Consider the following 23,608-nt stretch of genomic DNA (forward strand, 5'->3'; position numbering starts at 1 on the left):
AACAAGCTGAGTGGTCAATCCGCAGCGTCGGGCAGACATGGTGGATAGTTTGGGTTTTGCTTATTTTCATTTTGTGGGGTTTTGTTTATACTTTGGAGAGAAATAAAACCATAGATGGTTAAAGATATGCTTTACCTTACACCATTTCACACCAACGTGGACCTGCTTGGACTGGACTTATATTTATGTTGTATTAAGTTACTAATCTATATATTGGTTATAACAGCATCTAGCAAAAAAAAAAAAAACCTGCAAAAAAATCCAGGCCCTGTGTTGGACTGAGGTTTGCTTCTCAAGGAGGAGAGATTTTGTTGTCTATGGCAATTTCCTTGTACAGCTTGTATCATTTTTTTTAATTTTGTTTCATTTTGTTGGGTTTTTTTCTGTTTGCAGTACCTTTTGTAATATATTTTTTGGTTTGCAAGACCCCCATCCAAGTACATTCCTGTATAAAGTATTTTGCACTATTTAAAAAAAAAAAAGAAAAAAGAAAAGAAACAAACTCATATTGATGAAGTCAGGTTGTGCAATATAATGGATAGTCACAATGTTCATCATTGTACCTGTAATGTAACTAATTTTAAATGTACTATTTTAAATATGTAAAATAAATTTTCACCATGAGCATGTTTTAATGAGGTAAAAGAACTAGTTTGACCCTTTTTTTTTGGTTTGTTTTGGTTTGTTTTTTTTTTAAATTTTGTTTATAATATTTTGTTGCTTATTTAACAAATGTGTGGATATATATTTTTCTTTTCTGATTTTTAGAAATTTGTCAGTCTGAAATGACTAATGCAAGAAAGTGGTTTTTTGGTATTAAATACAGAAGGTACAACCCTCTTTTCAGTAATACCTGTTGATTTCTTTTAACATCTAAAATGACTAGATGGTAATGCATGATGTGTGCTACAAATTGTGTTACCTTACACAAGTATCTCGAGGCACAGAACTGAACACGAGGAAAGATTTTGTGTCAGATTCACTAAAAATAATAACTTGATCTCTGCTGCCGTTTCAGTTAAGAGAAATGATGACTTTACCTGTCAGTCAGTACTGAATGCTACCTGGAATTGCATGTTAAGCCAAAGGAATTGCTTAGCACGTCTCTTGCACATCCACCACGGCCATTCCTGGGGTCCTCTCTAACCACACTATGCAACCACAGGCCCTTAGAGTCATCCACGGTACCAGACTCCTGGTGAAGACTGATTTCATGGCAGCTGTACAGTAAAATTCTGCATCAAGTTCTGTAGTCAGATGAATTGTGGCCAGGAAGGTGTAACAAAATTGAAAGACATTGCACTTCTCTTTTTCTCGCTGCAGTGAGATTTAAAGTCTTAGATGATGTTTTCAGACCCAAGCAGCTGAAACAATCCTGAAATCAAAAAGATACTTGAATAATAGAAGTCCTGTGGGTAAAAAACAACCTGGAGCAACTCTCTCTAGTCTGCCAGATCATATTGACTAATTAGTTTAGGTAATGAAACTGTTTCTTCTGTTGACAAATACTGTACAGAAAATATATGGTTGATCCAGTAGTATTGGCACCATGAATTATTCACCCGTAGGTCAGGGAGTTCATCAGCAACGTCCTTGACTCCTACCATATCTTAAAGGAAAACATCCTGAAGTGTTGGATAACTTGCCCTGCTCTGCACGTCTCACTCGGACCTTCTCCAGAAATGCCCAAATATCAGTCAGCACTTACTGCTTGGCTGAGACGTGCAGGGTGCTCTGGTGCTCCATGTGCTCAAACATGACTGCCCATGCCAACTCTATGCAGTGGAGACACTAATCCTGGTTGCAGAAACAGTCAACATGGCCCAGTTCAGTCTTGTGTCAGAGGCAGCCTTTTGGTCTTTCTTTAATTGACCTATTGTACAGCTCCCATCAGGTGCTGAGGTATAAGCAGAAAACGCTTAGGAATCAGAGTGTTCATGGGGGAGCGTCGGCTGTGTGGGGCATCCTTTGAGTCCTACCTTGCTAACATACTGCATTTTATTGGCATCACAGGTGATCCTTGGATTACATACAACTTGCTTTGTAAAATATATCAAGGTACTGTAGACGTGACATGTGCCAAACATTGGGCTTAAACATGCAAATCAAATTTGCATGACTTAAAGGTGGGCAGATGCTTTGAACCTGGATCCCAGCTCATCACACTGCTGTTTTGAGAGCTTTTATGCTTTGGACAACATATCCCTTCCCAAAATTCCTTTCCCCCAACCTGTCCACTATTTAAACCAAATGAAATCCATATTAAAAACTCTTTTGTTTTTTTCTTAATTTCTTATGTCTGCTTTGATATGCAATTTCTGTTGTCGACACAGCATTGCTCTTACAAAGGGTGACATGGTCTTTTATTGTTTTGTTTTTTTTCCAAGAGTAAGGTCATAGAAGCAGTAATAAGAGGGGGAAAATTTACTGGAAATGATGCCTGCTGTGATCCTAGCCAAAACCCAGGGCTGACTGATGTCCTCTTTAACTGGATTGGCAAAATCAAATGGGAAATTCTTGGTCTTGAGAGGCACAGCAGAGCTTGTCATTCTAGGAAGTTACTTATTTCTTGAAAAGTTAATGATGCAGCTCCTATTTATTGAGCTATTTTTGTTCTGAATGACATGTAGTGAGCAACACCTTGAACTTCTAAAATTTTTTACTGTACTGAGTAATCTATTAAGACCATTCTTATGTATTTATATTCGTTTCATTGCATTTAACCAAGATGACTGAGTACCAAATTGGTCTTTTAACTGTAGCAAAAATAAAAGAAATTTCTATTTGTGATAATGCAAGACAAAGTCCCTGAAACCAGATGATCAAGTTCTAGTTGCCTGTGCTTCCATCATGGACATTTTTTTTCTGCTCCATGCATTTAAACAGCAAGTGTGGCACAACATCTGCTTCGTAGAACTCTTTAGTTTGGTTTTTAACTTCAACTCTCATTGCTGAGATTGAGACAGGCTTATTGCCAGTGGCTTTCACCTTCTAGGGAATTGCAGTAATCGCAAATGTGGATGCTGGTTCCCCTTTCCAAATCCTTCCCTCCTGCTATGATTTGCCATTTGATTGCTGCGTTTTTTGGTACAACAGGAAGTCATGTTCATGGCATACCCTGCGCATGAGAAAGCGGGCGGAAAAGGAGAGCAGTGGCAAAAATGAAGCCAATGGGCCACGTAAATCCAAGGATATTCTGGGGAACAAAGTCTCTGTTAAAGTGAGTAAGGCCATCTGAAAGCTCTGTGCTGCTCTCCTGCTTCCCATCCTTTTCACCCCCTATAGCATCCTCTCCTGAGAGAGGGAGGGGGCAGCAGTTTTGAGTTTGGGTTTTGATTTTTTGTTGGTTTTTTTTTTTCAACTTTAGTTATCTTTTTTCCCCCCTTTTTTTTTGGTAGTATCCATTTTAGCAGGATTTTTGCATGCAAGATAAAATGCAGCCTTTGTTTATTGTTTTCTTTTTCCTGGCATCCCACATGCAAGTAAGTAATCTTCATTAAAAAACCCAACTATGTACATGGTTAAATAACTTAAAATTGGGACACTAGTGATTAAAATTGGGACACTCTAGCCCAATCTACAGCTCTATCAGAGCAGCTGCAGCAGTGAAAAAGCCACTAGGTGAAACAATGGCCTTGCTGAACTTGATGATTTTTCTTTAGGCCAATATTTCACCACATCTTAAGATAAGGTGTTCACAGCCTTGAGATGCTTGAGGTTTTTAGTCTAGGGAGATGGTCCCAATGACCTCTTTCTTTCCATGTTATCAGACACAGCAGAGATGCTGATTCTGTCTTGCCAGGAGAGGGTCTGTGTGTGTCTGTGTGTGTCTGTGTGTGTGTGTGTCTGTGTGTCTGCGTCTCTTTCTCTCTCTCTGAGATCTCCCAGTATGGAAAAGGTTGAGAACTGTGGGGTTAAACTCCATCTTCTGCTCTGGGTGCCTGACTACTGTGCTCCAACTCAGAGGATCCATCCCTATAAACCGACCATGAGGCCTGCTCAGGACTAATCTGGGGCTTTCCCTCCCAACAGAGGCAAGCAAACACTTGTTGTGATTTTGACACAACCAAAGCCCAGCCTTGATTCAGGAAAGCACTTGAGCATGTCCTTTGGATCCACCCCTTTCCAGGAGAACCCATGATTGTTTTCCTTTGCAGAGGCTTTCTGTCTTATAAGCCTGGTAAAATAGCCCTGGCATGTGCAAAGGGAGGAACCCTGCCACTGCAACCCAGGTGCCCTCGCACCCACTGCGCAGCCACCCTGCCGCCCGCCGGGGAAGGACTGGACCCGAGGGAAGCAGTTGCTTCAGCATGGTGGCACAGTTCTTCCTCCTCTTGCTTTCTCCCCGTTTTTACTACCTGAACGAACTGCAGAATCACTGCTGCTTCTTTGGCAAAAAGCATGTCTTTGCCTTTGCTTCCCTTGTTTTGTTGTCGGTTTGTTTTTTTGTTTGGTTTGTAGGAGCATTTTCTCTACTGTTAGCCATTTCCATGCTGCTCACAACTGTGCTGCTCTGCCCTGACTAACCAATCTCTTTTCTAATCTCTTGTTCTCTTTCTTCCTCTTCATGCTGCCAAACAAGGAGACAAACAGCTCAGAGGAATCAGAGTGTGATGACCTTGACCCCAATACTAGCATGGAGGTAGAGACAATCATCCTTGTGATTATTTTTTTCCCAAGAACATGTGTCCATTTTGAAATGCCTTTGCTGAAAGGGGAGCTGATGGGTCTGTATCGCTCACAGACATATGTGCCAATTCAGTGAGTCACACAAAGTGCCTATTCTGGTTTTGCTAAGCATTGAACTGGAGTTTGGGCTGTCTTTGTGCTGGGAGCAGTGGAGGAAGCTGAGGAACAAGCTCCTGCTGAGCGGGAGGCTCACGTAGCCATGTTCAGTCACTGTTTCCCACCTGGGGCCTCATTCCAACAATAATGAATGTTTGTCAACTGCAAATGTAGCAGCTTTCTGTATTAAAAACACCCCTTGTCCTGGCAATACACACTTTGCTGCCAGTCAGGCTTGTGTTATAAATCACTGGAGCAAATGCTGTACCACAACTGGCGTTGTAAACTATATAGAAAATCAGAACAGACAACATTTCCTTTTTCTCTTAGCAGAGTGGGAAATTGCATTTCTGTCAAGGTCCAGAAGGAGAATGGTAAAACTGGTTGTGGAAATGCACCTGTATCACAGGCAAGGCTGATGCAGATAAGTGGACCCAAATTGCAGTACATTATGCTATGCTTTTTCCCGTGTGAAGCCACCACTTCTACTGGAGTGACCAAAAAATGCCTTGTTCAGAGAGCCTGAAGGAGCTTAAAATCATAAAGAGTTATCTGGTTCTCCCCAATTATCCCCAATATCTTGCAGGATTCTTTTTTTTTTCCTGTGTATACTGACTACACCAAGCATACCTATACATTGAGCAAGGTTCTTACTAAAACAGGCAAGGGCATTGTTCAGACAGACACAGTGATTTTGTGGTGACGACAGGGCAGGTCATTGGAGAACAGGGATATCTGTGTCCTAGCAAGATCTCTGATGCTGTTAGCCAGGCTGCACTGTAAACATCCGGCAGAAGAAAGCTGATCGTCCTCCTGGAGGGAAAAAAAAAGAGGGAGAAGCATATTGAGATGCACCACCTCAGCTGTTAACCTGAAAGGCTGCTTTTATTTTAATTGTGTTGGGATGTGTACTGAAGGAAAGCTTTTGACCCAGCTGACATCCGGAGATTGAATGGTCCTTACCACTAAAGCTGCATTATTCTCAGGAGTGTGTTTGCATTTTCAAAGAGCATTTTGCCAGTCACAGGCAACAACTGGAAGTGTATGAATTTGTTACAAGGTGGTGCCCAGTTATTGCACTTGAGTCTGTGTAAGCTTTCACTCACTGAAAATATGCCCTGTGTCGTAACAGGTGGCTGAGACACAGGTGTCTTATACAGAGCTGCATGAGAATCATTGTTCTTTCTGCAGAGGATTTCTGTGTTTTGACTTTGCTCAACCGAAGGGAAAACAGATGTTTTAAAATTGCCAGTGGAAGGTATCTGAGTCCTTACACTGTCAGCATTTCTAGTCAGTTCTAGCATACTCCACATGGGTCTCCTTGATTGGCTGGTTTGGGTTTTACCATGGGACAGTCTACTGTTCTGAAGTTCAGGAGATAAAAGTCTATGTGAACCAAAAGACACTAATGTGAAGTCTTAGCTATGGTACCAATCTGCTCTTGGGGGAGTAGCTGTGTGCCTGGTGGATGACTTGATTTACGCTCAGAAACCCCATCCCGCATCTCCCAGGTCACTTACTAGAGGTGACAGTGCCACTGCTATGCTACAGTCCCCAGGAGCCATGGTGTTCCTTATGGCTTGGAAAGATTAAGTTTGCTTCTGAACAAAAATGTCTGGGGCTGAGCAAATGTTTAAAATGGCAGAGGGAGAAAAAATACAAGAACAGTTGTGGAGGTGACTTAGTAAGGTCACACTGCCCTGCAAGGAGCAGCATGGCCCTTGCTTTGTGCTGGGTTTAGTACACCTGCAGTCTGGATTGGGTGTGTTCAGCCCATTGGTCTGACTGAGAAATCTTGAGGGGAAAGGATTGCTGATACTCAGTACGAACTAAACAAAATCATCCAGAGGGAGCAGAGCAAGGGCAGGCTCGTAAATGCTCATGAAGCCCTAGAAGAGGCCATGGGGAAGACAGGTCTGTAGAGGTCTGAGGTATTCAGCTCCTGGGAGCCACGGCCCTTTCCCTTCCTTATGAGTTTTTTAATTCTCCTTTTCAAATGTGTTATGAGAAATGAGGCATATTAAGGCCTTGGAAACTAAAGTCTTTTCTCATTAAAACAAACTACTTCCACTTCCAGAGCCTGGTTCAGGGCTTCATTGATTTTCTAGACTTTGTGTCCTGGGCTTAAATAACTGCTAAACAGCACCCCAACCTGTGTGTGCAGTGAACATCTCACCTGGTTTTCCTTTCCCTGCTCTGTCTGGTACATCCAAGCAAAGCCACTGGTGAGCTCCCAGGACAGCTGGAGACAACATGACTGGCTGCCCAAAGAGGGGGAAGACCTTGTCCTCACACCTGACTAAGCTTGTGATGGATTTTATAGACACTGGGAGTGCTGTTAGGAAAGCTGTGCCCCAGCCATCAACATTCAGAGGTGCATGAGTCCCTTGCTGTGTCATTAAGGTGGAGTCGTCTGTAGCTGTCATTACAGCCAGGTAATAACAGGGCAATAACCTGGCTTCTCTTACAGGACTGTCACCCCTGACATCCCTCTTCCTCCCATCATGCATGAGAACATGCACCCAGTGATGGAACAGAGGGAGCAGTCTCTAAATGCAAAGAAAAAATATTAATTACCTGGAAATGTCAGTGCAATTTGCCTCCAGCCTACTCACTGTGCAAGAAGTTGGTAAGCTGGTTGTAGTGTCCATGACGTCCCACAGCTGCTGTGACCTTTCAGATCTCACTTTGCTTGCTATTTATGAAATACCACAGAAGATTCCGTTCAGAGGATTCCACATTTCTGAAGCAGTTTGTCTTTGTTTCAAGGGGACACACAGACAGAAAGAAATGTGCAAAACAGATCATTGAGAGCAGGAAACTTAAATTTCGGGTGACTGTTTAAAAGACCTAAAGTGCCATTACTGGTTTTTGGCCCATGTAGGGACATGCTGGCCTTGGAGAACTTCCTATTCACTGTAGATTTTGCTAGACAAAATATCTTGTGGTGGCTGGTTTTTTTCACTCTGTTTATTAATGTGTCATGAAGTACATAAGGATAGAAATGCTGGGGGTTCTCCCCTTGTTTTCTGCTTTGTGCTGTAGTTTCACAAAACAGAAGGCATGAACTCACCTGTTAAGCATGTGAGTGTAGGAGCAGGCACTTAAGGACCATGTGTACCCACTTGAGTGATAGGAGTAACCTATATTTAAGGAACACTGGAGACTCCCTTTCCACATGTCTGTTGTTAATTGCACAGGGACAGGCAACTCCACTTCTGGGAAGAAGGTGTATGCCCTTGTGAATCAGTAAATATCATCCACACCCACGTCTGGGGTCCTGGACAATGACACAAGTGATTGTCCTACAAGTCTGTGTTGTAACATCTCATAGGGTTTCGATATTGCTGAAGGGATCATAAGTCAGCCATGCAGATCCCAACAGGCTACCTCTCTTATCTAGGTCAATGTTCTTCCAGCAGTCAGAAGATCTGACTGAGCCAAACCTCACTAAATCCAGCAGCAGCTCCCCCTGGCTTTGGGGTGGACCTCACGTGTCGGATTCTGACATGGCTCTAGGTTTCTTATTTTGCACAGCATGACTCCAGCTGCAGTGTGTTACAAGTACTGCTGGCCAACACACATCTGCCACTGAGCATCTGTTGTTTGCTCCAGTGTCTTAGCTGTGCAAAGGAGAGATGAAGCCCAGGCCTACCCCGAGTCACTGGAAGTGCCATCATTAGATTAGTGAGCTGGGCTCTTGCCAAGGTACGTACGTTGAGCTTCATAATTTGGTTTTTTCAGTTATGACATTTCAGCATGTTAAGGACTACTCAGAGACACTTAGAGCAAGATAAGCACTAGAAAACATCCTGTAGTTATTGTGTTAGCACCCCCACAGTCCAAGTGGTTGAGTAAGTAATGGTTTGGTGGATCAGTGGAGCATTGGCTCCAAGCCAATACTCAGCTCAGGCCCAAATGCCTTGAGTTCTCCATCTCTGGAGTAGATCTGACATACTCCTTTGGCAAATTCTTGTACCATACTGGTAAGAAAGCCTTTCCTGGCCTGTTATCACAGCGTGAATAAGTACATCCTGAGAACTTCCTGTGTTTCCCTGGGGTGGCCTACATGGGCAACACCAACGTCCTGCTGCCCTCAGTGGCCAGGGATTGCTGAGGCAGACCACAAAGGTAGCTCATCAGGTGTGACATAGCCTGAACTGGCAGCACAGATATGATGGTTTAGCTTTTGGAAAAGCAAGAAGTGACCTACTTCACCTGCAGGAACGGGTAGAGTATTACGATGCGGTGCCTGAGGTTCCAGAGACATCCCACAGCCTCAGCTGTTGAAGCAACCAACAGTTAGGGCCACACAGCAAGAAAGTGATGAGGGCAAGAGGACTTCTGCTTTGCACAGATGCTGTACAGCAGTCAGCATCCCTTGTGGCTTCGCCATCAGTCTCAAAGGCATCCGAGCCCATCCACGCTGGGTGCCAGAAGGCATCCCCCATCCCTGCCAAAATGCTGATGCCATGGGACATTTCATCAGATGACATTTTAAATTATATTTTCCCTTTGGTGGAATCCATCCATGTGTGATGGGAACCTTATTTGCTTGTTTTATCAAGAAAATTCTTTTGTTAATTTATTTCTCTTTGGGGGGAAAGGGAAGCTGGTGACATTGTGAGACTGTTCCCCCAAAAGTCTCAAAGTAAAAGCTGACATAGTCAAGTATGAGTGATAGATCTTTTCCTACAAATTAGAATTGGCTAATTTCTCTATAATTAATTTCATTTTTTTCCTGAGAATCTTTGTTTTGTTCTTGAGTTCGAGAGCTAGGAACATGCTGCTGACTTTGCTAACAGCATGTGCAAATGCGTCATTATTTTATTTTAACTCGGTGAAAAGAGGTGCCATGAAGTGTTTACAAAATGCTAAGCTGCTTTGTCTTGGAGTAAACATGCCCTCTGCTGTTTGGATAAAGCACAGATCTTGTTACAGAGGGCTTGGTTTGCAGCCTATCCTTATATGCTTTGGGGGGAAAAAGAATTATTCTCACTCCTGGTTTTGATATGCTCCCTCAAAATGGGACTGCAATATGGCATTGGGAAAATTTGGGCATCTGCTGGGCCCCTCTGTGCATTGGTGTGTCTGGGCTGGGCACAAGCCTCCTCCAGGGAAGTGAGGTAGGCATGGTGAGGACACATGGAGAAGCAAACCCTGGCCAAGGTGAGAACCCTCTCAGGCAGCTGAGCTGCACTCACAGAGCATTTCAGGACAGGCACTGGCATGGCAGGGTGGCTTCTCACTCCCCACCAGATACAGCATGTGTGCACAAATGAAAGATAAGCTTTTGCTAAGAATTAGGGTGGTTGAAGTCACTTTGCGAGTCAACTTTGCAGCTACTCCTGCAGGTGCCTTGCTGTCTTTATAACATGTACTTAACAAAACAGGAAAAAAGTGGCCTATACTGCAAAATAGTGAGTTGCTGGATGCAGCACCCATGCTGCTTTTCTAAAGCCTGACTGGTAAGTGACACTTAATTCACCTAGATCTTAGTCACTTAGATCTCTGCAGGTCCCTGAAGGCATTCAAATACATGCCTCGTGTCTTAATTCGAGCCCTGAAACGGTGCAGGCTAGAGGAGGGAGAAGCAAGGTCTATTTCTGGCTTTCTATTGAATAACCCTGACCCATTCTCCCATTTTTTATCTCACCCTGCTCCCTTCACTGCCTATCTTTGCCTGGTCAGCGTTAGACCCCACACCACTTGGGCAGAGGCTGTTTCATATTCTGCCTTTGTCACCCTGGGAGGTGTTTCCATTTTCAGCTGTCATTGTATGGAAAACCAACTCTCCTGGCCACAGAGGGAGCTGTACAAGTTTTCACATACCCTGAACCAGGATATAGGTATTTTACAAAAAAAAAAAAAAAAAATCTCATTTCAACTAAAATTATCTTCTTAGAAAAAAGAGCCATCTGTGTTTCTCACCTGCCTTGCCAACCAAGTTTCATCCCTTCAGGTTTGTGTTTGTGTGGTGTGGACTGACACTGAAGATGATGTGAGAAGTTTTTGTGCTGGGCAGTTCTATCCCCATGAGTTTGTCCACTCATGGGCCAGACTGGCAGCCACAAGGGTGCAGGTGGTGTTTCCCAGGATTTCTTCAGGGAGCCCTTGGAAGGTGAGACCCTGGGACACCTTCCACTGTGGCCATGGGTCCTTGGCTGCAGGCTGAGCTGTGAGATCTCTGTTCATACTGCAGCAGACTGAGTGGGCTGTCAGGGCTGAGTCTTGTGTTGCTTTTCAGAGAGAAGAAGAGTAAACCTCCACAAAAGCTGCATATCCAGCAGGGTGTTTTTTCCACCTGGCAGTCTGAAAGCAGTGCAGGGCAGTCCTTGAGGGAGTGATGCACAGAAGTAGAACTCCTACCTCACCCCCACAAACACCACCACGGCCCTTCACCTTGTGTGGGAACACCCTAGGGCGGGCTGGGGCTTTAAAAGGAGGGAAGATACGCTGGAGAGGGAAGTCTTTCACTTCCTTTCTTTCTGAGAGAGATGTCAGTTGGATTAGGAGCCCACTGTGTTGCCCATGTGAACGTGCGCATCGTGCTGCAGCATCACGTCCTGCAGGTGCAGTGTGCTGGCCCCTGAGCATCAGTGGCTGCTGGGGAGCTGCAGCCCCTGCCTGTCAGTGCACAGCACATCACCCTCCTTGCCAGTAGCCCACCTGGGCCCTCGCCCACAGGTGTTTCTGCTCTTCAGAGCAACCCAACCTGGCTTCCATCTCTCTGCAAAAGCCCTGAGGAAGAAAGAGGAAAAGAATTGTGAAGAGTTATTTGCATGGATTTTAAGATCTTCTCCAGCTTTTTGTACACAGCATCATTTTCAAGAGGCTCTGAGAGGCACTTGGCAAGTGCATCCATAAGGGAAACCAGCTCTGGCACAAGCAGGAGGCTGTGCAGAGAAGCAGTACATGAGCTCCCATCCTCTGAGCTCTCCACCCACAGGGATTAAAGACCTACCTGGACAACGATGAAATAGTGTCTCCAAAGGTCTTGCACTTAATCTAGAAGGACTCTGTGGAGGCTGCCATCTCCTGCCATCCACCCATTGCCTGGTAACCCAGCTGGTCTGCAGAGAGAGGCAGCAAACCCCCAGGGCCTGGGAGCAGATATGTGAACCAGCAGAGCTGGATTCTGCCTGCAGATCTGGCTGTAAACCTTTGCTCTCCTATTTCTGTCCTACTTACCCCATCATCTGCCCCCCTGCTTCAAATCCCATTCCCTAATTAAGTGATGTGTTAAATCACTTTGGTAGCACTTAAACATTCTCATGCAAACAGGCTTTTATTTTTGTCTCAGCTTGCAGCAGGCAAAAGCTGTGATGTGGCTGTGGGGGTGTTGTTAGGTAGTATTTGATTAATTAACAGATGAAGTTTTGGGAAAGGAAATGTAAATTTTACCCACAGACTCTTCCAATGTTATCTAGCAGTGATAATTTTATTTCTGATATTTTCATGGTGAGGCAAGGGGCAAAAAAAGCATTGGTAAGGCAATTATCATAAATTATTGTACCTTGGAAGTCACTAGAAATGTGTAATTATTTACTTACAGGTATATCCATTACATTCATTATTGTAGTTGCATCTTCTAATGAATCCTTTAGCATTATAAATTAATGTAAAGTGTTATGAGTGTTTCTTTCTCCTGATCTTTAATCCTACAGGGATGGAGATCAGTGAATAATAAGGGAATTTAGTGCATGCTGCAGGGAAGGAAGGGCAGAGCTCCAGAGGATGGATCTCCAGCCAGTTAAGCCAAACACTACAGAAATGAAGATGTATGTGCAAATGAGCTGATGCCTGGGGTTACTCAGCTGAAAAGTAGATGACCTCTGTGAGTGAAAGTGGTAATCCACGGAGCAGCTTCTTCTTCCTTTGCTGTGTTGTGTGAGCAATACAACTTAATCATAAAGATCCATCTTTCTTTTTTCACATGCACAAGTGAGAGAGAGGATGTTTTTTCATCCAGTGCCCTGTTGTGCCCCAATTTTTTCCTGTCTGCAGGGTCCAGGAGGCTGTATGTGGATCCTGGACCCTGTGGAGCAGCAGTTGCTGCCTCTGAGCCCCTCACCCTCTAGGAGGTTCTTGGGCTGGCTGGCTAGAGGTCCATGTCCTAGAGACAGTGCCTAGCTTCACCCTTCAGATGGGGCTTTGTGCTTCCTACCTCGAGAGAAACCAGGGCCAGGAGGTGCAGCAGGAGGAGGAAGACTTGACCTGGCTGGCTCTCACCTGCTCAGGCTCCTGCCAGCAAGCTGAACCTTGCTGTTCCACTGCAGGGGTGGCATGCACTCCCCACTGCAGAAATGCCCCCAACATGGCTTGTAAAAGGTAAGAAGCCCTAATTATAGTAATAGTGCTCAAAGAGTTTCTCCGAGGTTGTAGGCAGAGGTTGCTCCTTCCAGGATGCTGGGAATGAGATGTTTGAAATCTCGACACTCTTGGAAGCAGGTGAGAGTCCAAACCATCACACTTTTGCCCACCAGGCACAGACATTTAGGACTGACTGGCTACGTGGTAGGAACTGAGACTTGCTTTGTCCACAAGCAGCAGCCCCAGGCAACAGCCCCCACTCATTTCTGGAGTGCAAAGCCCTGGCACTGACTGGTTATTTCAGCCAGTGCCATGAGCATTGTATTCTCTGTAGATCGATCCCAAAGGATCGGATTCTGCCTATTGCTATGACAAAGAATACTCTGAGTCTCAGGTAGCAAGGAATTTGTTGATGTCAGGTATGTTTCTGTGGGGGAAAAATGAACATTCGTGAGGGGAAGGCCCAAGTTATGGCTGGTTCATTTCAGTTTTGTGTGGTGATAGGGGAAAGCAGACCCTGAGGTCTCAGTGCTGGTAGCAGAGCTTCACTTGGCCCTGTGAAGAAGTTCCTCCTTGAATTTCTGCCTGGGCCGTTCACCTTGGAAAACTATTTATAAAGCCAAAATGTAAATATAAATCTTGAAGATATATCTACCTTATTTTGAAGGGATATTACTTCTGTTTCATGGCCTGGTTTCCGAGCCTCTGCAAAAAATTTCTATGAGCTTTGGCAGGCCACAATTTAGGTCACTGCTACATTGGCATCTTCCAAAATAGATCTGAAATAAATAGTAATGAAGATACTTCAGGTGAGAGAAATCATACTGGTGTTTATGGTGCTTGATGTGAGATTATTAGTTTGAATGTTAATAACAAGGCCTTACAAGATTATTAAAACAGTTAATGAGGCTAAAACCTCTGTACTATTGTATACCATTATATAATTAGGGTCGATTCTGCATGTAAGAACTTTATGGAGTTGTCTTTGCTTTTCCCAGCTTTGCTTCTGGGGTTACATTGGCACATAGAGACCATGGGGAGACAGCAGATTTTCAAGTCTTTGCTAACTTGATCAATTAACTAGTTAGATAAAATAACTCCAAATTATCCAAACCTAGTTTCAAGCTGGAAAGTTTCTAGCAGTCCAGTGAAATGAGTGAACTTTTACTCATTGTGATAGACCCAGAGTTGTTGCAAGACTGATCCTCACCCATGGGTAAAATGAAGTGTTTCTGGTTTAGTGCTTCACCCTTTTTTTTCCTGAAGCTGAACAGAAGTTAAAGGACATTTCTCCAAACCTGGTTAGTGGCCAGAGTACTGGTGACATGCCCCAGGTGCGAGGTGACTGCAGGTGCTGTGTGACACAGGTCTGGAGCTGAGCACAGGGGGCACAAACTACCCCTGAGAAGAAGAGTTAATGGCTTGAGCACTGTCATCTAGGCAAAGAGAAAGCATGTCCACCCTCCTCAGCCTTGGTGCTGTGCCTGTTCCCTGTGATGCTTTATCAGAGTTCAAGAAGCTGTAGCTTTCATTTACTTTCCCAGCTGTGCCCAGGCCTGCTCTGTTGTCACTGGAGCTTGTTGCACTTGCTGGTTGTTAGAAGGTGCTCATTGGCACTGGTCAGTTCTTGTCAGGTTCACCATGGTGCCTCGTGAAATTAGATGTTTCTTTGTCACTGTCCAGAAAATAAATGCTTTTATCTCTTTGTATTTTGCAGATAATCAACCCCAATTTCATTCAAGAAGGTGAGTTAAGGACAGCTGTGCAGCAGCTGTGATTTACTGTAGTGTCACAGCATGCTCTGCACCCACCAGTATTTGCTGCTCAGTCCCCTGGCAGAGTGAGCTGCCTGCTGGCTGCTCAGCTCAGACAGCCCAGGGCCACGGGCAAGGCTGAACCCCCCACACCTGCCCTCACAAAGTCTCATTCTCCTGCCAGAGCACAGGGCTGGGGGTGGACAGTTCCTGCTACCTCCTTCTCTGAGCTGTTGTATGGTGGCTTTTAGTGAAGGGGAGCTCTGGTAACATAATCCCAGGACCCCCAGCTGTTTGGAACCGAGATCCCATAGTTGGTCCTATAATGTGTTCTCTAGACTTGTATACTCCAAACAGCCTCACCTGTAGACTAAACAAAGGTGTTGTTTGTGTGTCCCCATGTTTCCAGTTGCTCCAGAGTTTCTTGTGCCATTAGTGGACATCACCTGCCTTCTTGGTGATACAGTGATGCTACAGTGCAAAGTCTGTGGACGACCCAAACCAACTATAACCTGGAAAGGACCAGATCAAAACATTCTGGACAATGACAACAGCACAGCCACTTACACAGTGTCATCCTGGTAAGATCCTGCCTGTGGACCCCTACATAGTTGGTCATGATGGTCATGCTGCCCTCAAATATGGCACCAGCCAGGCTCCAAGACTCATTAGAAATGCAGTTAGTCAAGTCTGACATGGTTCATTGGCACATCAGTACACCACACATTGGCTAGAAAAGGTCAGACTTTGGGGCTCAGGTAGCTCTATCATTTCCCAAGCTGACATAGGCTATATCCACAAAACGTGCTGCTGGCAGATGGAGGCTTGCTCCTGTGACCTCCTGAGCCAGCTGCAAACTAGAAGCCAGAATGTTTACAACCCATTAGTTTGGCTAGTGTTGCCTCTGAATTGCTGGGGTTTCTCTGCTTGAGTGTGATGCCATGCTTACCTTTGGCAGAAGCAGGAGCTGAGCAGAGCAAGTACTCACCAGCTTGCAATACCCCTATCACTGGGCATTTTCTCATCTCATGGGCAGAGGTGGTAACTCCTGCAGTTTTCCTGAGCCATTCCTCAGCTGTTCCGAAAAAACCCACATATGTTCCTGGGAAGGCTACATCTGGCTGTGCTTGGACAGAAAGATGCTTGTCATGATGTTCCTGGCTTGGCTAGGAGGGAGGAAAACCATCTTTCCAGCAAGCAAAGATTCAGAAAGATGTGGAGTTGAATTCAGGTCAGGTAACAGCCTGCTGCTGGATGCTCATCTGCAGCTTATATAAGCGATTTGGGCCGAACTGCAGTGGAAATCTCCAGGAGGTAATCTTTCATTCGAACTTTTCAGCACTTCTAGCTCAGGCTGAAATGAATCCAGGGAGTACAAAGTCACTGAAACTGAAAAAAAGAACACTAAGAGAGAAGGGATTTTACATATTCAATAAAAAAAAATACATCTGATCAAGAGCTTCCTTCAGAGACCATTGGCTTGTGTGGCCACCCCAGAGCATCCAAAATTGTCTTTTAGCCATTACTCAGTACATCACTAGTGCCTTATCTTCAGGCTCTGGCTGGGGTTGGGATGGGGAGATTTTTCCATACAGGGCTCTGGTTTTCATCACAGTCCTCTGCCTGCGCATTGGCTCCCTGTGCACTGTCAACACTTGTATTGTCTTGTTAGTTGTGTACGTTTTCCAGTGAAGACACTGCCTGCCAAGGAGAGGCCCAGTGGATCAGTGGCTCTTACAAATCTTGCCGGCATGAGTGTCTGGATTTCACGGAAAGGAGATATTTTTCTCCTGTTTTAAACCAGCGCAGTCAGACCAGGAAAAGCTGCAGTGTCCAGACAGTTATCCCAGCAACCACGTCCTTCTACAGTTTCCAACAGATTAAGCATTCAAGAACTAGCCTACTTTTGCTATCAAGGGAACTTATTGTTGGTTTTAAGCTGGGTCTCCAGTACATCTAAAGCAGTTACACAAGCAAAATCCTTTAATTCAGGCCAAATCCTTTAAACTGCATATCGAAGACTGAAATGTACAAGCTGATGTGACTATGAACAGACCTGCTATAAATTCTCTAGACTCTGCAGAGCTGTTTATTTTCTCAGATTGGCCCAAAGACTGAGTGTCTCTCACGAACTCAGCACTGTGCTCTTTATCCCTAGCTGTTATGAGACGTCCAGCCTTCTTACTGGAGGCCTGGCAGTAACATTAGGCCAATGGCACATGCTCCAGGGGTCTGAAGCTTCCCAGAAATGTCAGACACCCTGTGCAGTGTGACTGCTTTCTGCATCTGTGGGAAGCACAATTTGTCTGGTGTGTGTTGGACTTCACTACAGAGGCACAGGAGCTCAGCATCTCCCAAGATAGGAAAGATGTGCCTGGGGAAATCTTTCCAGATATAAGGAGTCTAATCATCCAGCTCTAGACAGACACAGGAAATGTTCAACTCCTGGACTTTGCTTGCTGCTTGAGTGATCCTTCAGCATTTCCTCTGAGGCCACAACAGACAAGATTTGTCTGGCAGGCAATTTGGCCCAAAGGTTTGCTCAAAGGTTTCATTAACAGCCTAATCCTCACTTATGGATGGGTTGTACTTGGGTACCAGATTTCTGGAGGGATGTTCCTTCAAATGAGTTAAAAGGATTTGTGTGCACATGTGTTTGGAGGCAGGACAGGAGCTGTATAAAAACCATTAGCAAGCAAAGCAGTGCTTTCTAACTGGGGCCTTCTGAATCCACAGTGACTCTGGGGAGCTCACCTTGAAGATCTGCAATCTGATGCCTCAGGACAGTGGCATTTACACCTGTGTGGCAACCAATGAACATGGAACTGCATCAACCTCTGCCACCATCAAAGTTCAAGGTAGTACATCTGACTTTAAAATGCAGGATCTTTTGCTGTCAGGGTCCCTTAGTGGGGGCTGGGAGCACACAACAACAGCTAGTGCAGAGGCAGCTGGATGTGGAGCTGTGCCAGGTGAATTGAGATGTTAAAATCATACAACCATTCCTCAGCCACAACTCCCACTGATGGCTGAAGGCTTTGCATATTCTTTGTGCTTGATTAAGTTGTCTAATCATAAACATCACATCTGGGAAATGAAAATGCATTGCAGCATTGCTTCCCAGGGGCTTGGTAAAGTGGGCCAGGGGAAGCTGAGCTCCCTCAGGCTCCCAAGTCCCTGGGAGGATGATGCCCCAACTGACTGCAGGAAGATCTGGGCTTTAGAGTATGCCTGGAGCAGGGGGACCTGGGATCAAGCAACACCAATTTTCCATCTTCCCTTCTCTTTAGGGGACAGAGGAGACAAGAGTAAGGTTTGTCTTGTGTGAACTGTTCTGCAGGGATTCAACTCAGAGATGTCTCCAAGCCTAAATTCTCAGTAGTGTAATTAGTGACCCATCTGATTGTAATGAATATGAAATGATGAGTTGGTGCTCATTACCTCCAGCTCTGGGAAGGGATCTGTTAGCATGAGAGATGAGAGGTGCCTGCTGTGTTGAAGGGGAAGGTCCAGAGATGAATGTCTAACTAGTGACTTACAGATGCAGGAATGTCACGAGCATTTAGAAGTTGATTTGTTTGGTCTCAAATTGCCCTAGAGATATAATTTTCCAAATTTATCCAAGCACATTAGTGGCTGCACTAACTAATCTTGTGCTGAAGTGAGCCCTGAGCAAAGCACAGAAGAATTACTGGTCGTTTGTCAATCTGCTGCCAAGCACACCCATTGCCATACACACCGAAGAACTCTGAATGCCTTGCTTGTGTCATTTTTGGACACCTCAATGGTAACCGACTCCTCACCTTTGAAACTTCAGTTGCAGCTTAGTGAAGTCCAATGGGAATATTTGTTTTCCCCAGCTCCATGTGCTTTTCATCAGGTCTTGAGCTGGAGCAAAAATCAGCAGCAGAAGGTGGCAGGTAGAAAGGCTCTGCCTTTACAACAACTGAGCTCAGATGCTGTACACCCAAGGAGTGAGTTTCATGGTCAAGTCTCACAGGGACCTCTCTGGGGCATCACAGTGAGCTGACCACCAGCTGTGAGTAGGAAGAAATTCACCCTTTGCTGTAGTACTGTGAGATCATGCTGAGACAGTGGGGCTTCACTCCTGGCTGCTAGTATGGAAGTATCAGCCCCACGGTCACGGGTGAATGGGACTGCAACATTACCTTTCCTCTGGTGGTGCTGGTGACCCAAGGTAAACTAGAGTGCTCCTTCTACAAGGCACAGCTGCCCCGTAGTGACCTGAGGTACCTGATACACCTGATCTTCAGAATAAAGCACTAGCACTTGTTAATGTGATGCCATACTTGGTGCTTGTTTTCTCTTCCCAAGGTGTCCCAGCTGCCCCAAACCGCCCCATTGCTCAGGAGAGAAGCTGCACCTCTGTGATCCTACGCTGGCTACCCCCATCCAGTACGGGCAATTGCACCATTTCAGGCTACACTGTGGAGTACAGGGAAGAAGGTAAGTGCTTTGAGCTGTGCTTGTTGGCTGAAAGAATGAGAACAAAGTCTCCTTTATGGCACAACAGATACCATTCTTACCACCACTGGGGTGCCAGTAGTTGTACCTTACAGATCGCAAGGTCTAAGGCCAAAAGAAGACCTTCTATCATCCAGTCCAATCTGTCATGTATTTCTAACCTTTCTGTTTCCTCCAGTCACTTATGACAAGTAAAGTGTGCTAAACTAAAACATATCCATCGCTAAGGCATCTTTGTATCATTTGCATTCTACCACCATCCATCCTTTCTGGTGGATGCTTCCCAAGAGTGAAAAAACAAATCAGCCTCATTATTTTTTTGATGTGGATAGAGTTTCAGATTCCTGCACACTTTTCAAGCTCAGCTCTGAAATCCATTTGTTCTTAAATCCAACCATTCTATTCTCCGGATGAATTAGATATTAAATGCACTGCTTTCCCCATGTGCACAGGCATGTGCTCTTGAAAAAGACATTTGAAATGATTTACACCTTTTTTTTGCGTCCTTCCTGAAAAGGTGTGAAGGTCTCTGGGCAGTAAACCTTGCCTTATGTGTATGGCCTCTGTTTTTCCCCTTTCATCCTTCAAAAAATCCTACCTCATTTTAGTAAATGTGCAAACCTAGTCACTCCATCATATTAATGCCTTCTCTTAGCAAATACTTTCCCTTGTCCCTCATTGTGCCAGCAGGGTAACTGGCATTTTTGTGAAAGAGTAGAAGCTCCTCTATTAACAACAGCCCCCAGACAAACAGCAAAAAAGCAGCAGTGTTTTCAGTTTTCAGTCCTCCTCTCACTCCATAGGTCAAACTGATTTCTCCCTGTAGAACCAGCCTTGACCTTGTAAGACGGGGCAATCAGAATTTGTCCATAGTGCACACAAAATATATGGGTCATGGTAAATAACATAAAGGTAAAAGGCCCTGAACTTTCTAAAATAAGATAAAATGTTATGTATTTTTGAAAGAAGTCACAGTCTGTGGCAGGGTTCTGTGTCCCAGGGTCCTTTTTTATTCCATGACGGTGTACAAAGGAGTAAAGTATTGCTCCTTTGAATGCCACAGGTTAGGCAATAGTTGGGTTTGTTTCTGATAGGAGCAGAAACACATGACAGAGTCACACATTTCTTTGCTGCAATTCTGCTCATCTGCAAGATGCCTGTACTGAGCCTCAGAAAGCTGGTTCTCCTCCTGCAGCTGCAGCTTTCACTGTAGCAACCTATCTTTATCTGCAAAAGCATTTGGTTTGCACCAATACCCTGTCTCAGCTTCACCTGGGACTCCCTAGTTCATGGTTTTGGGGTCTGGTTTTTTTGCAGGATTTCTGCTACTGTTTCTCTCATAGCAGAGCTGTCATCAAATCAGCCCTTCACTTCTGTCTTATCATGCTGCCCTGAGACATTGCTTGTAGCACACAGCCACAGCTAGAGTACTGGAGAGATCAGCTTGTCCCTGGGCCACACTTTTTCCATCACTCTCGGTCAACAAGAGGGGCATTTCCTCCTTCAATCATTTAGCCAGACTGCAACACAAAATAGCTTCCTGTGATCCATTTCTGGCTTAACAGTCTGCTGTAACACTGCCTTTTAAAATCCCTGTAGATTTTCACCTCGCAGGGTACTACGTGTTGGGCAGAGAAAGCCTCTGCTCTAAGTTCACACAGTGAGACTGTTTCCTTCAGCTCTCTTCTCCCTCTGTGAAACACAGGCTCACAGGTCTGGCAGCAGTCAGTAGCCTCAACTTTGGACACATACCTCGTCATTGAGGACCTGGCCCCAGGCTGCCAGTACCAGTTTCGAGTGAGTGCCAGCAATCCCTGGGGGATCAGCTTGCCCAGCGACCCGTCCGAATTTGTGAGGCTCCCAGAGTATGGTGAGTGGGCACTGCAAGGGGGAGCTGATGTGCTCAGGAATCCACCTGTGCCATCTGTATGGTGTGCTTTTATGGATCCTGATAACAACAGGGAGCCTGGACTTGGTAGGAATACATGAAAAAGCCTGGGAGATGCTCAGAGATCTCCTGCCACCAGGATGGCTTTTCATGTCTTCACCTCCATCCAGGCTTACAGCCTCCCTCTGCCACAGAATCTATTGCAGATCCTTAGCAGGTCCCTGCTTTCTATCCTATGATTATTGCTTGTCTTTATCTCTGCACAACAGGCTCTGTGTCCTGGCTGGTGTCCCCTTTGCTTTTCCAGCAGTGCCAGCAGCACCAGCAGCTGAGCAGCTCAGCTGAGGGCTGCAATTCCACTTGAAAAATGTACCCCCTTGAGCAATGCAGCTGGAATAGGAAGGCTGTGATGGAGGCAAGTCCTCAGCACACAGTGCTGCAGGAATTTGGGGCACAGCTCACTCACAACAGTGCTGTGAGCAGAGCTTACATTTCCCCAGCTCACTAGGTCTGTGACTGGCTTGGAACAGCCTGTGCTGGATGGAACAAGAGCTCATACAGCATAGTTCTACCTCCGAGTTACACAGAGACATGCCCTTAATCTGTCTGTGTGGCCTTTTTGAGCCCAAAACTGCAAGGACAGATTTGAGCCCACCTTATCCATACCTTCCTCTGGGGAGCTTTGGCATTTAGTGGTCCAACACACTGGAGCTGTGCCTGAGCAGTATGAAACTGGACACCTAGTGGTAATGTTTCCTGGTTTAAGTAAAATGGTCTCTCATAATTTTAAAATATGCTGTTTATAGTCCACAGGAAACTGTCTTTATACTTTCTTGAATGTGCTCTGTTCTCTTAAAGACTCTGCTGCCGATGGTGCCACTATTTCATGGAAGGAAAACTTTGACCTGGCTTATGCAGAGCTGCATGAGATTGGGAGGTAATATTAACCCTGCTTATCACTGCAATAAAACACTCAAACAATGGCTTGAAGCTTTTTTCCTTGGAGGGGAGTTTAGATTGCTTTTGTAGTTAGCTCAAAAACTGCTGCTCCTTTCAAAGACCACATTAGATACTGATTAAAATACTGACTAAATTTTGTTGTGATTTGAGGATTGCCAGTTGGCAAACTGCTGAACAATTAGGCAGCAAAATCTCTGGCAGCTGTATCTCCACTATCATATCTGATTTGATGTTAGCTTTTGAAGTCATGACAATTTACTGGTTCTGGATAAGCTTAACCTCAAAGACTTAGTTTGCTGAAACACCTGGGCATGTGACTGACTTAAATCACATGCCGAAGCACTTTGCTGACTGGGAGAGTCAGTTGAACAGGAGCCTAAATAGGAGCGGCATTTGTTGTCAGACCTTGGTGCTCTTCAGAGATAATAGATAGGGGACATGCAAACAATTCAGGTTAATGCAGTTAGTACTTCAGCTCAGAGATCAGAGACAAGTAATTCTGGGGTTGAAAGGACAGGAGTCTCTCTGGTTCTGTAAAAAACAGTGTTGTATTACTAAGAGCCCAAGTTCAGCACATGGTTTCACTGGGTAGTTTTACTTTCTGGAGTGATGCTTGGCACTAGCCTGTATGAGTTTCCTAAATGCTTTCCTGACAGCTTTTTTCTTGGTTTCTTACTGTGTGTCTGGAAAAGTGATACAAAATGGTAGGTTAGTGATTATTTGACAAGGTTTTTGTTTTAGTTGTCTGAGAAAGTTTGGTCTCTTTAATAAAGCAACTAAAGAAGGGAGACCCACAGCTAGAAAAAAAAAAAAAGAGAGAGAGAGCCTGTAAAGTGGCAGCAAATTGAACCCAGGGGAGGTTGTTAGAGGATATAAGTATGGCTGCACAAAGCAAAGTGACACCAAAGTGACACTGTCTGTGTTTGCTAATCCCCAAAGAATCTCTACACCCAAGCTAAGAGATGAGGGGCCTTTGTTGGAAAAGGTTATGAACAACTTGCTAAATCTGATTCCTTGTGAAATATTAATGTGATGAATCAAATAACACTTCGAAAATCACTCTGTTATTGCACTGAAAACTAGGTGTGATTTATTCATGAGGCCACTTCATTATTCTGTTTGCTTTATAATTTCAGGGGTCGATTCTCCATAGTAAAGAAATGTGTTCACAAAGCCACCCGGAAAGATGTTGCTGTAAAATTCATTAGTAAAAAAATGAAGAAGAAAGAACAGGCAGCGCACGAAGCAGCTTTGTTACAGCACTTACAGCATCCTCAGTACATCACTATCCATGATACCTACGAGTCTCCTACTTCTTACATCTTAGTTTTGGAACTGTAAGTACACAGAGCTCAAATTCAAGTGTCAGGGTAGGAATCACAGCCCTATTAAAGCCAAGGATAAAATTCATCCTGAGTTCAGC

The 23,608-nt window shown here is 44.8% G+C and overlaps 1 protein-coding gene across 1 annotated transcript in view; it reads left to right on the forward strand.

Annotated features, from left to right (window-relative positions):
* LOC103805944 (kalirin-like) overlaps positions 1-23,608 on the forward strand; it is a 55,106-nt gene that overhangs the window by 27,594 nt on the left and 3,904 nt on the right. The window contains exons 16-24 of the mRNA XM_009078609.1: positions 3,097-3,220; positions 4,583-4,642; positions 14,816-14,843; positions 15,262-15,433; positions 17,589-17,710; positions 19,188-19,319; positions 21,043-21,207; positions 22,084-22,162; positions 23,322-23,522. Of these exons, the coding sequence (XP_009076857.1) occupies positions 3,097-3,220; positions 4,583-4,642; positions 14,816-14,843; positions 15,262-15,433; positions 17,589-17,710; positions 19,188-19,319; positions 21,043-21,207; positions 22,084-22,162; positions 23,322-23,522 (1,083 nt within the window). The remainder of the gene's footprint in view (positions 1-3,096; positions 3,221-4,582; positions 4,643-14,815; positions 14,844-15,261; positions 15,434-17,588; positions 17,711-19,187; positions 19,320-21,042; positions 21,208-22,083; positions 22,163-23,321; positions 23,523-23,608) is intronic.

The sequence above is a fragment of the Acanthisitta chloris genome, unplaced genomic scaffold (genome assembly GCF_000695815.1).
Source record: "Acanthisitta chloris isolate BGI_N310 unplaced genomic scaffold, ASM69581v1 scaffold34417, whole genome shotgun sequence".
Lineage (NCBI taxonomy): Eukaryota > Metazoa > Chordata > Aves > Passeriformes > Acanthisittidae > Acanthisitta > Acanthisitta chloris.